The following is a 21,727-nucleotide window of genomic DNA, read 5'->3' as shown; positions in this document are numbered from 1 at the left end:
AGTTGTAGATAACGTTTATCTGTTATCAACTTAAAATTGTTTCATTATTTATTGTTTACTTTTAGTTTGTGTAATGATTTTCTTTACGTACCGTTTTGTGCCATCAATGGTTTCTTATTCACTAAATAATAAAAAAACAACAATGGGTATCTGGAAAATGGATGGTTTACAAATGTATTTTTTAATACAATCTTTACAACTTTGAATCTGAGTGTACGAATGTGTTCAAACTGGATACCAATTTACTCAAATAAGGTACTACGTTAGATATGGTGGTTAGTTACAGCACTCTAAAAGTGTTTTAAAATTCAATTTTTAATAGGAAAAAAAATTATTTTAAGGTATTGAGAAGCGAAGTTTTCAGGTAATCAGTCATTAAGCAGAAGGCGGTTTGTTTAATTTATTAATCGTATACGTAGATCGCAGCACTAACGTGTAACTTAACATTTTTTATTACGAACTCTGTGTTTTAATGGTTTTGTGATACTATTGTGACATTATGACAGATTTTAATCAGTTTTAAAAAATGATTTCATGTAAACGATTATTTTATTCTGTAAATTATGAAAATGGTAATAGGTGTTATCGAGATGAAGAGTTCAACTTGTAATGTGCTTTTGTGTTGAGGTTAGAAAACAGTGACTGCTTTCATGATTGACAAGATTTAATTTTGTTGAAAATTATTTTCAAAGCGTTTTAATTAAGTTACAAGATGAGGAAGACTTGACCGATTTGATTTGTTTATATTGCCGTATAACTGTCTGCCGCAATTTTATTAATTAAAACATTTTAAAACGGAAGTTGTACTACGAAAATAGATTGGGATAAAGTTATTTTATGTGTTCGTATTTATGGTTATAATTTTTAAAATAATAAGAAAAGTTTTAAAATGTGTTTTGGACCACTGAAGAGGTTATGTCACTGGGGTCCTTTAACCGCGATCGGTAAGTCTTTTAACATAAAGCAATTTAGTCATGTATGTTATGTTATTATTAATATCATTTTTTATATTATTAGTTTGTTATTTTGTATGTATGTTATTTGCTTGAAGAGATGATTATTTTTTTATGCATACATGAGTTGAAATCAAATGTTTGAAATAGCATAGTAAACTTGAACATAATGTGGGATGAAGGGGGCATTTAAGAGTTTGCATGTTGATTGATTACTTCATCTTCACTAATCAGATTCAGATTCATTTATAATTTTCCTTTTTAGAATATTAGTAGGTTTGTTTTTCATACATGCATTTAAGTAAAAAAATCAAAATTAAAGTGTTGTCAATATATTCTTTATGGAACTTCTGAAAAGTTATGTAGTTCTGAAGAGTGCATTTTTATGAGGATTTAGAATGATAAATTTAAGAATCTGCTTTGTTAACAGCTACTGTTTTATTAAACAATTATGGATGGATTTATATAAAATGCACAACTCTTTGTAAAGCAGTTAGGTATATTGTAAATGATTAAATGGTTGCAGTGGGTTATTACTGACCAGATACTGTTGTTCAATTAGTGATTCTAGTTATACAGTTGTTGCTACTAACAGTGTGTAACATGAGGTTAGTTACACATTTGATAAATATGTATCATTTATTTTGAACATTAGGGCTGTTGAAATTTTTTAATTCTCCCAGTATTTTGGTTAATATGGAGATTGTGTTTATAAGCAAGTCAAAATTTACACCTTTTCTTTAGTTATACATTACAGGTACACGTTCATTACATTTAGTTACAAGTGAGGATTGTTTGTGCTTTTATTTGGAGGGAATAAATTTCTCTTTGGCTGTTACCAGATCATAGTGTTTACGTGGAACATGATATTTGTACTTTTAGTTGCAGTCAGTATAGTTGTTAATAAATGTAGTCATTATATATATCAATATATACTAGTAGTCCATTTTAAAAGTGATATTTATAAGTTTAAGTGTTCTTATATTTAATTTTGATGATTGCTTTTTTAATTACAGGTAACTTTCTATAGAAGTTTAGTCATACCACTTTCTCATTCAGTGAAGTGAATGATAAATTATAGTTAAAGTTGTGAACTTTATTATGTATTAAATAATAGAAAACTTTTTTAAACATACAAGACTTTTTCAGAGTTCTGTGTAGTTCCTTTGTTGATAGTCTTGTAGGTGGTGATTATGTTGATTGATTTTGAAGTGGGTAGGAAATTTGTTTCAAATATAATTTTGTTCTATGTTGTGTTTGTTATCTGTTATTTTTGTTTTAGTCATAATTTTGGTGTTAGCAAGTTTTGTGTTGTTTGAGTGTATAGAATTTCTGGTTTTCATGTGCTTTGTGTAGAATTTGCTTATGGATTTTTTTTCGGAGGAGGTAAAGGAAAGCTCTCCCAGCTGCTGTCTGCCTGTACAGATGGCAAGTGTCATGCTCTGACTGACTAAAACCTCTCCCTCTTATACAACTTGCCCTTATACCCACCTTTTGGCATTTCTCGGAGCATGCTGTACTCTTGCAGGACTCCTTGGTGGGTCAAAGAGTCCTGGACACAGCAGCAGCAGTGACGACCCCCTAAGAGTCCCCAACTGCCTATTTACTGTAGCTGTTCTCCCCCCATCCAGCCAGGTAGCAGTAAAGGCTTCTATCGTTTTCTTATAGTAAACAAGACATACTTATAAGATTTTATATATATGTCACATAATACACAGTGTAAAAAAAAGAAAATGATAAAGAAGGTAGAAAATAGCACATAGAAAATTTTATATTCTACCATCTTCCTTTTCTTCTTCCTCTTTCTCATCCATCATCTTCTGCTGCAGTACTACCCTGCTAATTTTGCAATAACATTCTAGTTTTTTTCATTGTAAAGAAGTACATCGACCAAATTATCAGTAGCCAACCTCCAAGTGACTACTGTTGACCACTGCCTGTTCTCTGCCACCTGTTGTACTCAAAAATGGTGTGTCTGACTGTCCTTCTTCTTCTCTTTTCTGTTCTTCTATGAGAAGACTTCTTCTCTTTTCCTGCTCTCTAGGTAGGCACTGAATGTTCCATGGCCTGTTAGCAGCTGGATGAGCCAAAAGTTGACCTCCCCATAACCTCGACGACCCACCTACATAATCTGGGATGATGCCATACTTCCAGTGGCCAGATATAGCCTCATCCCATCTCTTTTGCTACCTTTTCAGCATTGCATCCCAGGCTTGCTTCTTTGGTGTGCCAAAGTTGATCTGTCTACTCACTCATGTATTTTTAGATCCATCGGTGGCATGCCTGTAATAATGAAGACCGCCTTGCTGACACTATTCTGTAGGCTGAGGCAGCCTACAATTAATTTCATTCTTTGGTCTAGCAACACTCGTAGGCACTTAAATTAGGAAACCGGGCCTAACTGTTTAACATACTTAACTGTTCCACATACTTAGCTAGTTCATGTAATAATAATAAATAATTATGTGGTATAGAGGAGCCTCCTTCTGCTAGCCAGAATAAGGACCTCTGGTTTATCCACAGCCAAAATTAATCCCTTGCCTTCCAACTATTTCCTTGCAATTTCGACCACCCTGTTGGCTTTGGCCACAAGTCTATGAAGCAACCGGTCTTCATTCACTAACAGTACATCGCAAAAGCAACCTGTATTCTGATCAAAATGACCAGAAGAGACCCCCTTCGGGTCATTTTGATCTAAGAAGTCTGTTGATGCTTGTTATGGTTAATTCAGTTTTATGTGTTGATTTTTTATGAGGTGATTTGCAAAGGCTGAATTTCTTATTATATATCTGTTTTTATCTTTGTATGTGTTAAATATGCATTCAGATTGCTTACTGTAATAATTGCAGCTTATGTTTTTTAATATGTATATTCATGGTTGATGCATTTGTTAGTGTATATGGTTTTTTTTTGTTAGCACTTTATATGATCATATTTATTTTATTTTGAAACTCAAATGGCAACCTTTTTTTTTGAAATTGTTGAGGACATTGTGGTCTGTGGTGGATGATGAGTTAATATATTTTTATCCATAGATGTATTTGATTTTTTATTGTATTTTGTGAAATTTATCCATAAATTTTGGGTATGCCATTAATTGTGTCAAGTATATCTGTGCGCGAGTGGTAGCATCTCGGCCTTTCATCTGTAGGTCCTGGGTTCGAATCCCGGTCAGGCATGGCATTTTCACACATGCTACAAATCATTCATCTCATACTCTGAAGAATGCCTAACACTGGATTCGGAGGTTAAAAAAAAAGTATATCTATTTGTGATGGCCTCTGTGGCACGAGTGGTAGCGCCTCAGCCTTTCATCCGGAGGCCTTGGGTTCAATTCCCAGTTAGACATGGCATTTTCATACGCTAAAAATAATGTTATTCATCTCATTCCCTGAAGTAATACTTAACTATGGTACTGGAGGTTAAAAAAAGTATTATAATGTATATAACACATTTATTTACATTATTATATCCAAGAAAAAGAAGATACATCTTTATTTTTACAGTATTTTTTGTATCTGGGGAAGTTAATTGGTGTGTTTTTTTTTTTAATATACCATATTTTTTTTAATATACCATATTTTTTTAATTACCATAGGTAGGTTCTATAGAGTAAATTTTTATATTGATAAATTGCTTAATAAACTGTTCATCTCACTGCTTTTTCATTTAGTAATAAATTAAAGCTAATTTATTGGTTTTAAAAATTTTAATCTATAAGGTAAACTACATACCCTTTTTGCTGAACATTGAAATTTTTGGTATGAGTAATTTAATGTTTATAATTATTAAATAATAAATAACCAACCTTTTAATTAATAGCACTTTCTTTTGAAAGTTCTCTGCTCTGGGTCTCATGGGTTATACGACCACCACTATAAATATATAACATTTATATACTAAATTTTAAATGAGACCCAATATAATTATAAATATAATTAACCAAATTTAACCTATGCTCGCTAACCTTGTCTAACGGCTGAAGGTTAGCGAGTGAAGTGAGCGTAGGTTAAGTTTGATTCAATTATATTTTATACGTTTAAATTTACTTATTATATAAATTCATGTATGTATATATATATATATATATACACACACATACATATATATATATATATATATATATTTATTTATTTAGTTATTTATACAAATTTTGTATGTAAATTTTATATATTTATAGTGGTGGTTATGTAACCCATGACACCTAGTACTCTTAGAGCAATTGTCCACTCCTTAGTGAATGTCTGGGGTACTGTTGCCAATGGTGCCCTTCTTAAAAAAAGGTTTGAAGTCCTATTAAACATGTAATAAAAAAGTATATTTTATCTGTGACGTGTTTTTTTCATTTAATATGTAGTTTATCTGAAATTTATGAAATGTTATTAAATCATAAAATATTATTTATTAAATTAATCAATTAAATAAATTTTATTGTTAAATGAAGTAACCTAAGATATGGGATATATTATTTGTTAAGATGTTCTAACCTTTTTAGATGGGAGTTATTGACAAGAGTGACAAGGAAATAGCCAGTAAATAGCTCACTAAGGCCTGTGGAAGAAAAAAAATTGCTTAATTTGATAGTCATTATCATTATTATTCTGCTGGTCTAATTATAATAAAGTTTCATTGTTTTTTGTCTTGTTAAATAAATTTAATGTGATTTATTTATAGATATTAAAAATAATTTTGCAGCTATTTATATATTTTATGTGAAACATTTCAGCCATTTCTTTTATTAAAAATAAAGCTAAAAACTGTAAAACAAGATAAATGAAAAGTAGACTTCAAGAAACTGCAGAAATAAGAAAATTTCTTTTTTTCTTTCTTTAATTTCAACTGTCACGAATTATCAGTTTTCTTATTAAAAAATTTAGTAATTCTTCATCTCATTGTGTTATTTGGTAAATATATCCTGTATTATATTATGTGATTTAAAGGTTCTTTAGAAATGTTTGAATTTATTAAAAATTATGTGTATCTGTAAAAAAAAAATAAATTAATTTTGCTAAAATTAACTAGCTTTTATTGCCTTGTTTTCAGGTATAACAAAGTTGGTAATGTATGCTACCATTCATTGCTGTAGCATGTGGTGGCCACCGCAAAAATCAATAGGTGGATTTTTGAACATAATATTCTTTCTCAACGGCTGTGCAATTCTTATATATAACTTCTTGAGTGCTGTGTTTGTTGGTCCTGGTTATTTACCTTTAAATTGGCAACCAGTCAGTATAATTTATTTATACTTAATAATTTTAGTTAATTACTCCATTAATATTTTATTATTATTATTGTTGATTTAAATAATTATTTTATATAAATTAATTATTTTCATTTAATTTTATAAAGTTAAATTTTTGTTAAATGTCATACTGTAATGCTATGTAAGTTCTGAGACAGTAAGGTGGGAAATTTGTTTTTTAGTCATCTACTAGTTAAGTGAGATATTTTTTATTTAAAAATTTTTATATAATTTATCTAATTGATCAAGTTTGTTATTCTTTATCAGTTAGTTAACAGATTTTTACTGTTAGTAAATAAAATAATTACTCTTTGTTACCTCTTTAATGTGTTTTACATTTGCTCCTTGTGGCTTGGTTCTTGCATTTTTTTAAAAATTTTGCTGGATACTAATTTCTTTATACCTAACTCGGTTAGCTTATATAGTTGATGTAAACATACTGCATGTACGAGTGTTCAAGAGGCCGATTCACAAGCATCTCCTGTAAATCCTGATGCATATAAAAGAAACTACGCACGTTAATATTCAGTAACCACAAGCTATTATATTTTACAAAAATTATATATGTATTTTAAATTTAAATAAATTAAGACATGTTAAATCAAAAAATATTTTTTACCTTGTTCGGCACACCTGATAACCCATGAGTATTCTATTCATTAAAATTGTTTATTTTTGCATAGTTTCCTTGAGTTTTTTTAGCAGTTATTAAACTGTCAATTGTCCACTAACACTAAAAGTTCATTAATAATTTAGATTAAATTTCTGTGATAATAAATTCAATTCAGTTGTAATCATCTGATAGTGAGAAATCCATAGTGCCATCAGTAATAAGAGATACCATGAGATGCTCAATTTTGTTTTCTATTATGTTATTCAATTCCCATTAATTTGGTTCAACAGTATCCATTACATGTTATATATATATATATTAAAATTACTTAATACCCTTTACAATAATTGGACCGTAAGTTCATTCTCTACAAAAATCACTCCTTTTGAACTAAGCCCTATTTTAATATAATTTTTTTTCCAAGACACTGCTGAAAATTTTGGAGGGGATATCAATAATTGTGTACTATTATCAACTGATCAGTGTCAGATATGTCAAAATAATGGCATAACTATATACAGACATAAATCTAGGAATGCACTACACTCACTTTCTAGTAAACTTAAAAAAATTGTCTTTTGTTAACCTCAAATAATATAAGACTAAAAAAATAAATAAGATAAACAAAAATTAATCATGAGACCAAAAGAGTAATGATATGAAAAGATTCAGGATTTTAATAGAACTGAGAAGACGTAACATTATGAAAACATTTGATTACATGACTACTATATGAGTAATTACATGGTGATTAGTGTATATATTTGGCTGTGTTGTGAATCAGCGCTGATATACAGGACATGTGATTCAGCATAATCATGAACTCTCACACACAAACACAATATTTATTTATTTTTCACCTTATAAGCTAACTGAATATTGTATTTTCTAATTTTTTAATTTTTTTTTTTTTTAGTATCACATAATATGTTTAATTTCAGTTTTTCAAAAGCTGAATTTTATGTCATTCTGCCTTTCTTATTTCAAATAGTGTAAAGTACTGCTTTGTTAAAAAAAAGAGCTAATTTCTGTTTTGGCTGCTGATGGGATATCGTTTTTGCAGTAAAGCTTCTTGCATGTAGTGGTGATCTGCTTTCTATTCTTAATAATTCTGCTATGTATGTGCGAAATTTCGTAAATCTCCAGCTCGATCTTTTGGATTAATTTTATTCTCTCATGACTTGTTATTTTTAGACATTTTGAGATTCATTTAAACTAAACATATTTTAATAAACAGGTAGTTATTATCTATATTTGCAGCAAACATTTTAGTTTCAAGAGTTCTTTTCTATTATAAAATACTTTTATTTCATTTTATGAAAAAAGTTACAATTAATAGTGTTGTTACTTGTAATTTTGTGTGAGAATGGAGATATCTCCAATATCATCAAAGTCCATGTTCTACAGGAACAGTAATATGAAATGATTATACAAATTAAAATTTTTATAAAATTAAGAGCTATGCTAAATTGTTATTGAAATAAATTTGGACACAGATTATGTTCAGAACCACTTAAAGTATTTGAATTTTGATTGTTATGCAATCATCAGTAAACATTTTGGATAAATAATATATAAAAAATAAGTAAATAAAATGTGGTGGGCATTCTGAATTAGAGGTTTAAATTTTTTTTTTTTTAACTTATGCTTTCTATTGGGATTACATATAATGACTTTTTTATCCTTATTCCCTAACCCAGGCTTGGCCAACCTAAATGGTTTAATGGGCTTTTTGATGACATGTTACGTTACAGTAGGCTGCACTTTAGGTAAACATGCTTTTAAAAAATGTAATATAAATGCAAAATGATAAAAATGTTATTGTTATAATATAACAATATTCAATATAATTAACTCTCAAGTCTTTAACTAAGAGATATTTGTTTATTCTTTCTTTACTTAATTTTTGTAAATCTATATTTAGATTGAAACATTTAAAGATGTTTCACAAACATATGTGGATCCAAAAGCACTTACAACTTATGCAAAATGTCTTAAGTTGGAATATCTCTCAGATGTAATGTAAGTATTGTAAAAATTAATTTTTGATGTGGATGCAAAAATTTGTTTTATTTCATTGTTGCACTGTAACTCAATTAACTCCATTTGCAGATTTTCAGGAACACTGTTCATGACCAACATGAAATGGACATGAAAATATTTCAAACATTTTATCATATTTTGCTAATTCTGAGAACGAAATATCAAATACAGTTATAAGTTTCTATATTTCATTAGCATATTCGAGAAATTCTTAGGTTGGCTTTTTGGGAAATTATTTAAGAGCGGAAGATGTTGAGCATTATTATTTCTAAGTTGGCACTCGAATAACAATAATTTCTTATTAAAATCTTTGATGAAATTACAAGCATAGATTATTAAATTATCTTGCCCTTGTAAGTCCTTATTCAGCTGATTCAGTTTTTCTGTTATATCCACTAAAAAACATAGGTCTAACAACCAGTCATCATCACTTAATTCAGGAACAGATTCTTGTTTCTAGTTCATAAACATATCTATTTCCTCCCGTGTAAACTAAAAAATCTTTTTAAACATTTCCATGACTAACACTGGTAACATCTAGCATTGGTAAAATATATGATATCATCATATTCAGAAGGTAATTCGCTAAGGAATTCTATGAATTGCTGATGCTGAAGAGCATGTGAATGAATGTGATTTACTATCCTCATAACGTGATTCATGGATAATACTTGAGCACATAAATTTTGTTGATGTATTGAACAGTGAATAACAAAAATATCATTGGTTTTAATGCCTCTGCAATCTAGTTATCCAAAAGCAATTTTACAGCTCCCTCATTTTTACCTACCAAAGCAGCTGCTCCATCTGTTGTTAATTCAAAAAAAGCTTCAAAGTTTAAGATTTTTTAGCTAAACATTTTTCAATTGCCTGGAAAACATCTTCTCTAGTTGTGTCTTTTAAATTTAAAAGATTTAACATTTCTTCTGTCACTTGGAATGAATCATTCATACCACAAATAAATACCACAAGTTGAGGTATGTCTGAGATATCTGTACTTTCATCAAATGCCAAAGAATATGTTTTGAATTGGTTCATTTTATCTTGCAAAGTTACTGTTATTTGAGCCGAAATGTCATCGATGTGATGACATATAGTTTGGGGTGAAAAACTGATACTTGAAAATAATTAGTTTTTACGGGGCAAACCATCTTTTATAACTGCTTCCAAACACTCCTTCACCAGTTCACCATCTGAAAGTGGTCTCATTTTCTTTGCAATCTTGCAATCAACATGGCAATAGAATAACTTGCTTTGGCAATGGTAGTTGGTTGTTGTAATGATGAACCAAATATCGTTTGCTGAGCTTTCAGTTGCGATTTAAGCACAGTTAACTTAAAATTTTTTACTTCATTACTGAAATTTACATATTTAATATGTATTGTCTCATGATGTCTTTTAATGTTATGTCCTTCCTTAAATGCAGCGACTGTTTCTCAACAATTAAACACATTAATTTTGAGTTCTGCATTGTAAAAAAATAATCTTTTTCCCAAGTCATTAAATTCGCTGTTTTCAACTTTTATTTTTTTTGAATTCATCCTGAAATGTTAAAAAAAAAATTGCAAGTAAATGTTAGTTGGAGAATATTGGTATTTGACACAGAACAACAAAATTTACTTTTTTAAGTAAATTTAGTATTCCTGTTTTCTAATAATGTATATATTATGTAAAAATACCAATATTTAATAACTTTTTTTAACTTAATGCAAATAATGGTCACTTGGCACTTGAAAACGTATAATAAATTTTAACATTTTATTAAATTCTTACTAATTTTTAATTTTAATTGCATTAATTTTTACAATTTTTCACAAAAAAAAAATCTGATGTCTTCATATGTCACTTTTATGCACAGGGAACCAATGTTTTTTCAAACGTCAAGTACTGTAACATAATGCATATATATTTATTATTAGAATTAAAATTATAGTTAAAATGAATTGTGTGGGAGATGCACATGCTCTCCATTCATGTTCCTGTCGTACACCTCTCTCGGTTTGGCTTGCAAAACAACAGTGCATCAGTTCCTCATGGACAGCCCACTGCCTGCTGCTCGACATTATAATTCCACCTTCCTACATTACTAAGAGCAAAAATGTGTGGATTGATTCTTTATTGCTCCTGCATTCAAATTAAAGATGAACATTCCCGATGGTTGCCTACTGAAACCAATTCTTTCAGTAACATTTGGTGCTCATGGATATCAAATATAGAACTGGAGTTCATATTCGCACTTGTGCATTATAACAATGACACAAGCAAATTTTAATTTATTTAATATTTGTGTACGTACAACAAGAAACAAAATTCTCAATAGAAATATAAAATCACCTGATGGGCCGCGTGTTGGCCAGGCCTGCCCTAACCCAACTAAAAACTATGCATTTTGTAGTGGTAGTTAGTACTATTTTTTCCAGTTAGTATTTTTTATTATTTCTTTGTTTTTTGTTTATTTATTTTTTATTTATACTTTCTTGTATTGTTTACTGATGATTATTTAACATTAAACTGGACATCTAGGTTTAGATTTTAAGTAAATTTTTTGTGACAGGTTTTTGAGTATAATCCTGTTTTTTAATAATCTGCCACAAAAATGTGGGATAGTTTGGGCTTATGATGTGGAAATTTTTAACTGGATACTTTTGGATGAATTAGAAATGTTACCATTCCAACATGGAGGTTGACATTTAAAGATAGTACTATTATAAAAGAAAACCTATTTGTTCTATGAAACTATTTGATGTTGATGTAAGAAATATAGTAAAATAGTTTGATAATCAAGAAAACATTTCATTAAATAACAGATCCATGATTTACTACTGGAAATGAGTTAAGAAACATAAAGAATTAAATAAAATAACTATTTTGTTAATTGAAATTTAAATTCACATTAACTGTTCAGATTTATCTGTAAGATATTCAGTGAATAATGTTAATTGTTAATTTATTAATTTATAATTGTTTCAGTTATATTAATGATCTATTTTTAATGTTTTGTTTAAGGAGTGTGCTAAAGATGAGGCTTACCTTCAGTTCTGTAATGTGTGTGATGGCTTTAAAGCTCCAAGAGCGCATCATTGTCGTAAATGTAAGTTATAGTAGCCATTGTTTGGTTTTTAATTAATTAATTTATTGTTATAATTTGCCTGTTGTTTGACATTTATTATTATTATTATGTTTTATGACTGCTTAGGATCACATTAGTTCATTATCAAAGTATCTTCAATAGGAGGTCTGTTTGGGCCGTGCAGTCCGCCCAATACTTTTTATACGTTCTGATCTTTGTATCTTTTCTAATGTTGAAAATGTTTGTATTGTGAGTTTTTTCTTGTGAGTGTGAAGAGATTGTTTTTGTTCTTGATTTTCTTGTTTTTTAATTTTATCTTATCTGTGGTGTCTACTGATTTCCTTCTGATCCTCTTCTATTTCTCTGATCCATCTGCATCCTGTCTTGGTGTGTTTTGAGTTGAGATTGGGCTGTACTAGGAAGTTTCAGAAGTCCTGAATTTTGCATTCTCATGATATGTCCAAAGAATCGTAGTCTCCTCTTATACATGGTATCACTAATGGGTTCTAACTCTTTGTACACAACTGTTGGGCACAGTCCACCACTGCCTGTCCTTCTTTTACTTTTTATTGATGCAGGTTCTTCCAATTTTACTTTTCATCTTCTGGAGTCTGTCTGTCTGTCTTGATTGTTCGTTCAGGTGGAAGAGTGTTTCTGCTGCATAAGTAGCTTTTGGTTTTGTAACTGTTTTGTCTTCTTATTTTGTATTTATTGATAGGAATTCATTGTTCTAACTATACCAGGTTAATTTTTCAGCATTAGCTATTTTGTTTCTTCTTGTTCGGATTGAGGTTTTTTTCACTTATTTGTTTGTTACTATTTCTCTGAAGTATTTAAATTGGGTTACTATTTTGATTTTATTACCATTTATGCTTATTTCTTTTTATCATGTTAGTTTTTGGGTCTTTTCGAATGATATTTTGAGACCAGTTTTATTTGCAATGTCTTGAAGTTCTACTATTTATGATTTAGCTTTGTCGATGTTGTTTGCTAGTGGTGCCAAGTCACTGGCGAATCCAAAACAGTTTGTTTTGATTTTTTGTCCTATTTCTACTTTTGCGGGGTCATTTTTTTGGGCCATTCCCTCATTACCATTTCTAGAGCGCAGTTGAATAATAGTGATCGCCATGGCGCAGTCCTGTTTTGATTTCAAATGGTTCCGAGAGCTCGCCTCTGAATTTTACCTTTGACTTAGTGTTTGTGAGGATCAGTTTTATCTCGTTTGTTAATTTGTTGTGTAGTCTGAGGTGTCTTAGGATTTTTATTAGGTTTCTCTGTGGATGCAGTCATAAGTTTTCTTGAAATCTAAAAATGCTATCACCATTCACTGTTTCTTTTCCTGTTGTAATCCATTATTAGCTTGAGACTCATGATTTGGTTTGGACAGCTCCTCCAGGGTTTGAAACCTCCCTGGTATTCCACTTTTTGTAGAGTTGTGAACCGATCCTATTGAGGATGATTCTTGAAAGAATTTTGTATGTTGTGTTGAGGAGTGAGATTTCCCTGTAATTGTTAGGGTCTGTTTATTCCCCTCTTTTGTGTAGCTTATGGTTGAGGGATGTCTTCCAGTATTCTGGTAGTTGTTCTATGATCCAGATGTTGACAAGCTGCTGTAAGGGCAATTTTCGCTGATCTTCCTGCATGTTTCCAGATGTACAAAAGTCTGATCTTGTCCCGCTGCTTTGCAATTCTTCATCTCACCCAGTACTTTTGTAGATTTCTTTTATTGTGGGAGGGTTGATATTTTCTGATGGTGTGTTGCTGGGGTATTGATGTTGAAGTTTAGGAATTGTGTTGGATCGTTGCAATGTAGTAGTTTATCGAAATATTTAGTTAGGATTTCTTTATTGTTGTGAGCCAGTTTATAGTTTTCATTCTTTATTGGTAGGGTTGGGGGTATTGAATTCTTCTATTGACTTAATTGTGCCTTTATAGTGTTGTCGTTTTATTCTCCTAGGGTTTGGGTGGTTTCTTTTCTTTGCTTAACTAGATTTTGGAAGGATGTTTCTGATTTTTGGGATTGGTGAAGTAGCCACGCTTACGTCTTTTCTCCACTGTTTCGTCACATTCGCTGTTACACCATTGATGTTTTTTACGGGATTTTATTGAGGCTAATTCTTCTGCAGTTTGTTTAAGGTTGTTGACTAGAGTTTTGAGTTTAGACGTGATTGTAGTGATTTGAGCTTTTGTCTACTTGTTGAAGGACTTTTACATTGTAGATATCCTTGTGGTGGTGTTTGTCGATGAGGACAGGGTGTAGTTGCCATTCTCCTTTAGTGTAGTTGGGTGTTATCAGGTTTTGGGTTTTTGAAGTTTCCTTTTGAAATATGTGGATTTTGAGATTAGGTTGTGGTTTCTGCAGAGATCAATAAGTAAGTCTCTGTCCATTTTGTGTATCCAAATCTACAAATACCTTGTAACTAAATACTATGTTTAAGTGACGTTTTTAAGTCTGCCCTCTAAAGTTAATCTTAAGTTCAGATTAACCTCTTGTGCACCCAAACTCATTCTAAAATCGAATTGATTTTCATCTAATACATCTACCACATATTCCGTTCATCTGTAAACTAACCTAGAAAGTATTTTGGATTCTTAAAAAATAAGTGTGATAGTTGTCTCATTTATCTACTCCTGCTTTCTTAGCTATAATAATATTTGCACTTTTCTGTAAAATCTTAATGTATTTTTGAAGCCCAAAAATTTTGCATTCTGCATACTGGTATATAAAGCCTATGCTATCATACTTCTCCCAGTCAAAGTCATAATTTAGATTGTATTTCAATTCCCTTGGCTTTATTCTTGTTTAAATCATTCAGAACTCTGTCAAATTATCATAGTATAAAGTATCCTTTGAAATCATCAATTTCTTTCTTTTCCTCTAATGCTTGCAGATCATTTTTTCCCTCTGTACCAGTTCTATTGTATGTATTTCTGCTACCTGTTAGTTTTTTCTTCTCTGTGTATCCAAGGTTTCTTTGTAGGTCTGATACTAATATCTGTTGACTTTATTTCTCTAAAGTCTTTTCTAATTTTATTATAAGCTTTTATTTAAATTTGCAAAAAATAATACTTGTAATAAAAAAAAATAATCTCTTCCAACTAGTCTTATTTTGCTACTTTACGAGTTTATGTATATATATAAAAATGAATGTTTGTTTGTTTGTCCCGTATGCATTCGTATACCATTCATCCGATTGTAATGAAACTTTGGTGAATTGTTTTGTGCATACCTGTGAAAGTTTCTGAATTAGTTTAGATCTGCTAGTTGGCGCTGGGGATCGAGATCTTTCAGAAAGTTATATTTATGATCTGATCTGACTCAAATTCAGAATATATATTAGTTACGTGAAAAGAAATATTTTTGCAAAAGAAAGACCTGCTAGGTGTCAAGATATTTTGAAAAATTGTATTAATGGTCCAATTGGGCTCATATTCAGAATATGTGTTACTTGCATGGAGAGAAATACCTCTGCAAAAAATGGACCCACTAGATGGCGTTGGGATTGAGATGTTTGGAAAAATAGTATTTATGGTTCGATTTGGCTCATATTCAGAATATTTGTATTAGTTATGTGAAAATAAATATTTTTGTGAAAAAGGGAAATATGGAAATAGGGAGAAAGGAAAAAAGGGAACAAGGGAAAAAGGGAAGATTGGAAGAAGGGAAAGGTTAAATTTTATGAAGTTCTGTAATGTTCAGTTTTTTATTGTTTTATCAAACTTTCATTTGTGTTCATTTAATCTACGTATATACTCAAATCTAGCAATGGTGAAGCATTGCCGGATCAGCTAGTTTGTTATATATTGGTGCAATTTTCTGCTTTCATAATTTTTTACTTTTCAGATTAATCCATCAGTTTTTGTGTATTTCTTATTGGCCATGATTTCCCTTGCTGTTATTTTTCTGCCTAATTTCTCCCCTTGTGTCTTAATTATTTCAGTTATATATTTTCCAGCTTAAATTTATCATTCATTATTAATTGAATCTTCTGCTGTTGTAACTTCATGACCTGAACTTATGGTTTGTTCATATTTTTATTTTATGTTATTGTTTTTTAGCAGTTTGGTATTCCACCTGTTTGTTCCAACTTTTTTCTTTAATTTTTTTAATTTCAGCCCATACTTCATGGTTTTTAAATTGTAGTCAGAATCAGGTTCTGTTCCTAGGATTTGTTTGCAGTACATAATTTGGTTCTGAAATATCTGTAAATTCATTTAATATGATCTATCTGATTTCTTATCTTCCTGTATCTCCTGACCTCACACATTTGTATCTTCTTTTTTATGAATTTTAATTTTGGTGATGGCAATCACTAATTTATAATTGGTGCAGTATTTTGAAAGACTATTTCTTTCATTTCTATGACCTAGACCAGGCATGGTCTGCGGGACAGATTCGGCCTGCGTAATGAATTTATGCGGCCCGTGAAAAAATTCTCAATATTAGCTTTTTTTATAAGCAATTGAATAATGGAAAATACGGAAATTAAAAAAAACTTGCCAAGAAATTTTTAGTAATCTTCAGCTCAACTTATATTTATGAACAAACCTTTTTTTTAATGAATCTAAATAAAAGTACAACAAATTCCATAAAATTTTGTTTTAATTAAATGACTTGTTTTTGTATTTAACATTTTTTAATTTTAATTTTTTGTTCGGCCTGTGAAAAAAGTTTTCTTTTCAGTTCGGCCTGGAGGCAAAAACTGTTGGCCATGCTTGACCTAAGCCGTAATTCTTCTACTATTTTCCCTTCTTGCCCTTCTTGTACTTCTAGGAGAACACTAGATAGCAAGGAATACTGGAACTGGCCATTCCAGTATGTAACTTTAATATATTTGGTCATGTTTTTCTTAATATTGCTTCTATCTCTTCTTCTGATAAACTGGTTGGCCAAAAAGATCTGTAAATCTGTATTATTGTTTTATATTCTGCTGTAGAATCTTGGATTAATCTAATTAATCTGGTTCTCATTCCAGAACCATCGTAAGGTATTACTTCAGAGGATAAATGAGAATGATATGTATGAATGCAAATGAAATATAGTCTTGTACAGTCTCAGGGTGACCATTCCTGAGATGTTTGGTTAATTAAAACCCAACCACCAAAGATCACCGGTATCCACGATCTAGTCTGACTATAAAAAATGATGATACTTTTATATTGTTTGTAGTTATACTCATTGCCTATTTTATTATTCATTATTTCTTACTCCTATTTTTTTTGTTTTGTTTTTGAGTTAATTATTCTATAACTCTTTGACCAAAAATTGTATTCATTGTTTGTATCACCCCAGTAATTTCTTGTTTTAATTATCTGGCCTGTGCTTTTAATAATATTATATTATTAAAATTATTTATTGTATTGTTAATATTACATGCTGTACATTTAAGAATACCATGCTACTTATATTTTTTGATTACCTTGATTACATTCTCTTAAGTAGCAGTAGTTCTGGTGGATAGTTTTATCTCCAGAATAATTATGTTTATAAACAAAGTCATAAATATTTAATAAAGAGAAAAATGAGTGGGGAAAACATTCTCTTAGAACATACAACTGTAGCTTTCTATTGCTTTCAACTACTTAGTGCTCAAAAACTAAAATAGATAAGTTCTAAGTTTCGGACTGTGTCATCCATAGTTGGGACCTATTAACTTCTGAAAGCTGGGCAATGCTTTTGTTTATATATCCTTTAAAATACTTGTGTTAAATTGTATTGTGTTAAAATAAATGTTAAATATAACTCCTGTTTTTCATGTGATAATATTACTGATGTGTATTTAGTGCTGTGTTTTAAGAAAAAAATCAAAATATATCTTTTTCTTAGGTTTTGATGATTTGTCTTTATTATTATTGTAATATTGTTATTATTACTTTCTTTTAGGTAATAGATGTGTTCTAAAGATGGATCATCACTGTCCCTGGATTAATAATTGTGTTGGCCATGCAAATCATGCACACTTCACTGTATTTTTATTATTTAGTGTTACATCATGCATACAGTCGACTGTTATATTATCTTGTTCATTATACAAAGGAATACATAGAGTAAGTCAATAGAAAGATTATGGTTTTGTACAGATGGATTACATTACACATAAAAAAAAGAGAGAGATTGAATGGTTGGAGGGAGTGAGAGAGAGATAACATACTAAAAGTACTATATGTGACTCACTTTTTAATTTATTATTATACAATTAATTATAATGTAGAGATTTGTGTATATTCTCAGACGAAACCATGTGCTAGATATTTAATATATATGAGGTCTGTAAATAAAGTAATGAGATTGGCTCAGAAAAACGTTTTATTTACAATCCGATTATGGATGGACTCTATCACCTTCGAAATAGTTCCCTTGGGAAGCCATGGAATGCTTCAAACAGTTTTCCCACTATTCATAGCAATATTGGAACTCAGAAATTGGAATATCCTTCAGATGGTTAGTTACACATTTTTTATGTTTTCTACTCTTCCAAAATGGTGTGTTTTGAGGTGATTTTTTAAAGTCAGGAAAAAGTCGCAGGGATTCCAGTCAGGTGAATAAGATGATAGAGGAACTACAGGAATGTTTTTCTTTGCCAAAACCTCATTAATTGAGAGTGCATTGTGACAAGGTGTATTGTCATGATACAGTATCCAATTGTCTTTGTTGGCTGGTCTCACGTGATCAACTCTTTTTCGCAGTCTTTGAAGAATTCCTTGTAAACATATTCATTTACAGTCTGCCCTGTAGGCAACAACTCCTTATGGACAATGCCATTACTATCAAAGAAACAAATTAGCATGGTTTTGATTTTTGATTTGCTTTTTTGGGAAGTGGTGAGTTTGAAGTGTGCCACTCCTGGTTCTGGCGTTTTGTTTCTGGGTTGTACTCAAATATCCAAAATTCTTCACCAGTAATAACATTTTTTAGAAAATCAGGATCAGTTTCAATTTGTCCTAGAAGATTGCGGTACAATTCCTCCTTGTTGTTTTTCTGTTCGCGGTGAGGTTTTTTGGGACCAATTTTGCACAAACTTGTCCAATTCGTTTGTCCAAACTTGATGAACTGTGGTTTGGTTCAAATTTAATTGTTCTGCAATCATTTTGACACAGTTAATCACTGGTTGTACCTTATCAAGTCCCTGATTTTGCTCAAATATGTTGTCACTTTTTGATGTTAACGGTCTTCTAGAGCGTGGATCATCCACAACTGATTCCTGGCTATCTGAAAATGCTTTATACCACCTAAAAACTTGGCTTACGACAGAGCGTCATCTCCATGCATTGTAACGCATAACAAAAATGTGTTTCACAAAAAGTTTGTTTATGTATCATGTGGTAACAATAGGTGAAAAATATTAATACCTAATATAAATCAGCTGTTCATATGTTTACTAGTAACTTCACAGTGTTGTCACTTTGGCTACCAAAAACAAATGGCTACAGCTTTATGGGACCATAAATGTGTCATGTTGGTGGACTTTATGAGGCAGAGGACAACAATAACAAAGAAAGTTTGTTGTGAACCTGTACGTTGCCTCTGCAGAACGATCCAGAACAAAACAAAGAGGCATGCTCTTGTTTGGTGTGATTTTGATCTATGACATTGCACACTGCAGTATGTCAACATGACAAAAGACCTTCTCAAACAATCCAGGTGGGAAGTTTTGATCATCCACGTATAGTCCAGACCTAGTACCTAATGATTTTCACCTCTTTTAAGAATTGAAGGCACATTGGGCAGGTAACAATTCACCAACAACAAAGAACTTCAGGAGGCTGTCAAGACGTACCGTACCTCACTGGCAGCATACTTCTTTGAAGAGTGAATTGGAAAGCTGGTGTCACGATATGACAAATTCCTCATTCATTTTAGCAATTATGTAGAAAAATAAGTTAGATATTACTAAACTTTAGTAGTAAAATCATTTTGTTATGTCAGGATCTCTTTTTTTATAGCCCATTGGAGGTTGAAAAAAACAGCTCTCACACATATGTATATATATATATATATATGTTTGGGATTTATTAAAGTATGAAAATATATTCATATTTCAAAACTGAAGGGTACTAGAAGGTAGAAGCGTACATAGTTATAAGATTACTACTTTATGATGTGCTTGAAATTTTTATCCGTCATCTTTGATCTGTCATATTGAATCAAACTTTTTTTTAATAGGAAAATGGACATGAGCTTAATGATTTTAATGTAAAGTTTTATGATAAAACTGATGTTGGTTGTGGTGATGGCAGTGGTGTTGGTGCTGGTGCAGCTGGAGTTGATGTTGATGCTCCTGTGTTAGTGTTCGTGGTATTGGTGTTATTGTTGATGGTGTTGGTGTTGGTGTTGTTGATAGTTTTGGTATTAGGCTTGGTGTGGGTGTTGATGGTGATTGTGTTGGATTGGTGTTGTTGATGGTGTTTATGATGATGATGATGCTAATGTTGATGTTGTTGGTATTATTGTTTTCGTCAGTATTTTCAAGTTTTGTGTTTTGTATACATTATGTTTTAAGTAACTCAAAAATAATAATTTTTTTAGAGAAGGCATATCTGAGAGATCTTTTATAGTTCCTCTATGACATCGAATGATCTGGAAATGTTTCATTTAAAATTTGCCCTGCTCTTAGATAATAGTGAGGCGGCAGCCCATTTTATTTTATTTTATTGACATCAATATGATTGTTTTTTATAAATAATTTCTATTCTACGAGATTAATTCTTTTTTTTTTGATGGGGTTTCTTGATTTTTTTTTAATCTTTTGTACTTTTAATTAGAGTCTGTGTTGTTATGTAGATTAGGTTATTTGGGTGGTGATTTAGATTTAGTTTGGTTTTACTTTTTTGTTTTTTTTTGTTTATTGTAAGAATAGTTTTTTTATTAAATGCCAGATAAAGTAAAACAAACCTTATTTATTTAATGAAAGAGTAATTTAATTATACAATAACAGAAACTTAGTAGTCTGTATTTTGAATTTTTTTCCAACTTTTATGCTTTTATATTTTGTCCCATTTTTATGTCTCACTTTTTTTGTCAATAAGTGTTCAAATGCCCATCTTCAGAGTTGATGAAAATGTTTATTCATTTGTTCAGAGCAAATTTCCGTAGAGTTGTTGCAGTGATGTAAAAGGTGCTGTCTTAATTTCTTTCAATTCATCCAGTCTGCTAGTTTTTTAAAATAGTTATTTTTTTCAGATAGCTCAAAAAATAAAAACCTGGTAGCAAAAGATTGGGAGGGAATGTGGAGGTCACAGTTCACTGAAAATTATGTGTGTTATGTCTAATTAAATAAGCATACATGTTTTTTAATTTTAAAATAATATTTATTAATGAGAACATAATGAATAATTGAAATATAATGAATTAATTGAATGTAATTATAATATTGTAAGAACTGTCTATATCATCACTACAATTCTCAATTCGATAGTCGGCTTACAATCAATATCTCAAACGTTGGGATACAACAGTCTTCCACGCTTATTGAAAAAATTTTGAATTTATATACATGTTTACTCCTTCTGTGAATCATGAGACCTTACCGTTGGTGAGGGAGCTCGAGTGCTCAGTGATACAGAGTAGCTGGACCGAAGGTGCAACCATATCGGAGAGGTATCTGTTGAGAGCCAGACTAAGGAATGATTCCTGAAAGAGGGCAGCAGCTTGTTCAGTAGTTGTTAAGGGCGTAGGTCAGGACGACTTAAACGACCATATCAACATCACTCAGTCCTCTGAGTATTATGCAGCTGAGAAAGCAATGGAAAACTACAGCTGCTTTTTTTCCAATAAAATGTAGCTCTCTGCATTTTCATATAGCAAT

At 30.7% G+C, this 21,727-nt stretch overlaps 1 protein-coding gene across 1 annotated transcript in view; it reads left to right on the top strand.

The window, feature by feature from the left end:
- Positions 1-419: 419 nt before the first annotated feature.
- The window catches only part of LOC142321676 (palmitoyltransferase ZDHHC6), a 70,169-nt gene continuing 48,861 nt past the window's right edge, over positions 420-21,727 (top strand). The window contains exons 1-4 of the mRNA XM_075359959.1: positions 420-944; positions 5,997-6,178; positions 11,858-11,942; positions 17,806-17,969. Of these exons, the coding sequence (XP_075216074.1) occupies positions 890-944; positions 5,997-6,178; positions 11,858-11,942; positions 17,806-17,969 (486 nt within the window). The 5' untranslated portion in view covers positions 420-889. The remainder of the gene's footprint in view (positions 945-5,996; positions 6,179-11,857; positions 11,943-17,805; positions 17,970-21,727) is intronic.

This window comes from Lycorma delicatula, chromosome 3, assembly GCF_047948215.1.
Source record: "Lycorma delicatula isolate Av1 chromosome 3, ASM4794821v1, whole genome shotgun sequence".
NCBI classification, from domain to species: Eukaryota; Metazoa; Arthropoda; class Insecta; order Hemiptera; family Fulgoridae; genus Lycorma; species Lycorma delicatula.
This window is presented reverse-complemented; position numbering and strand designations above follow the sequence as displayed.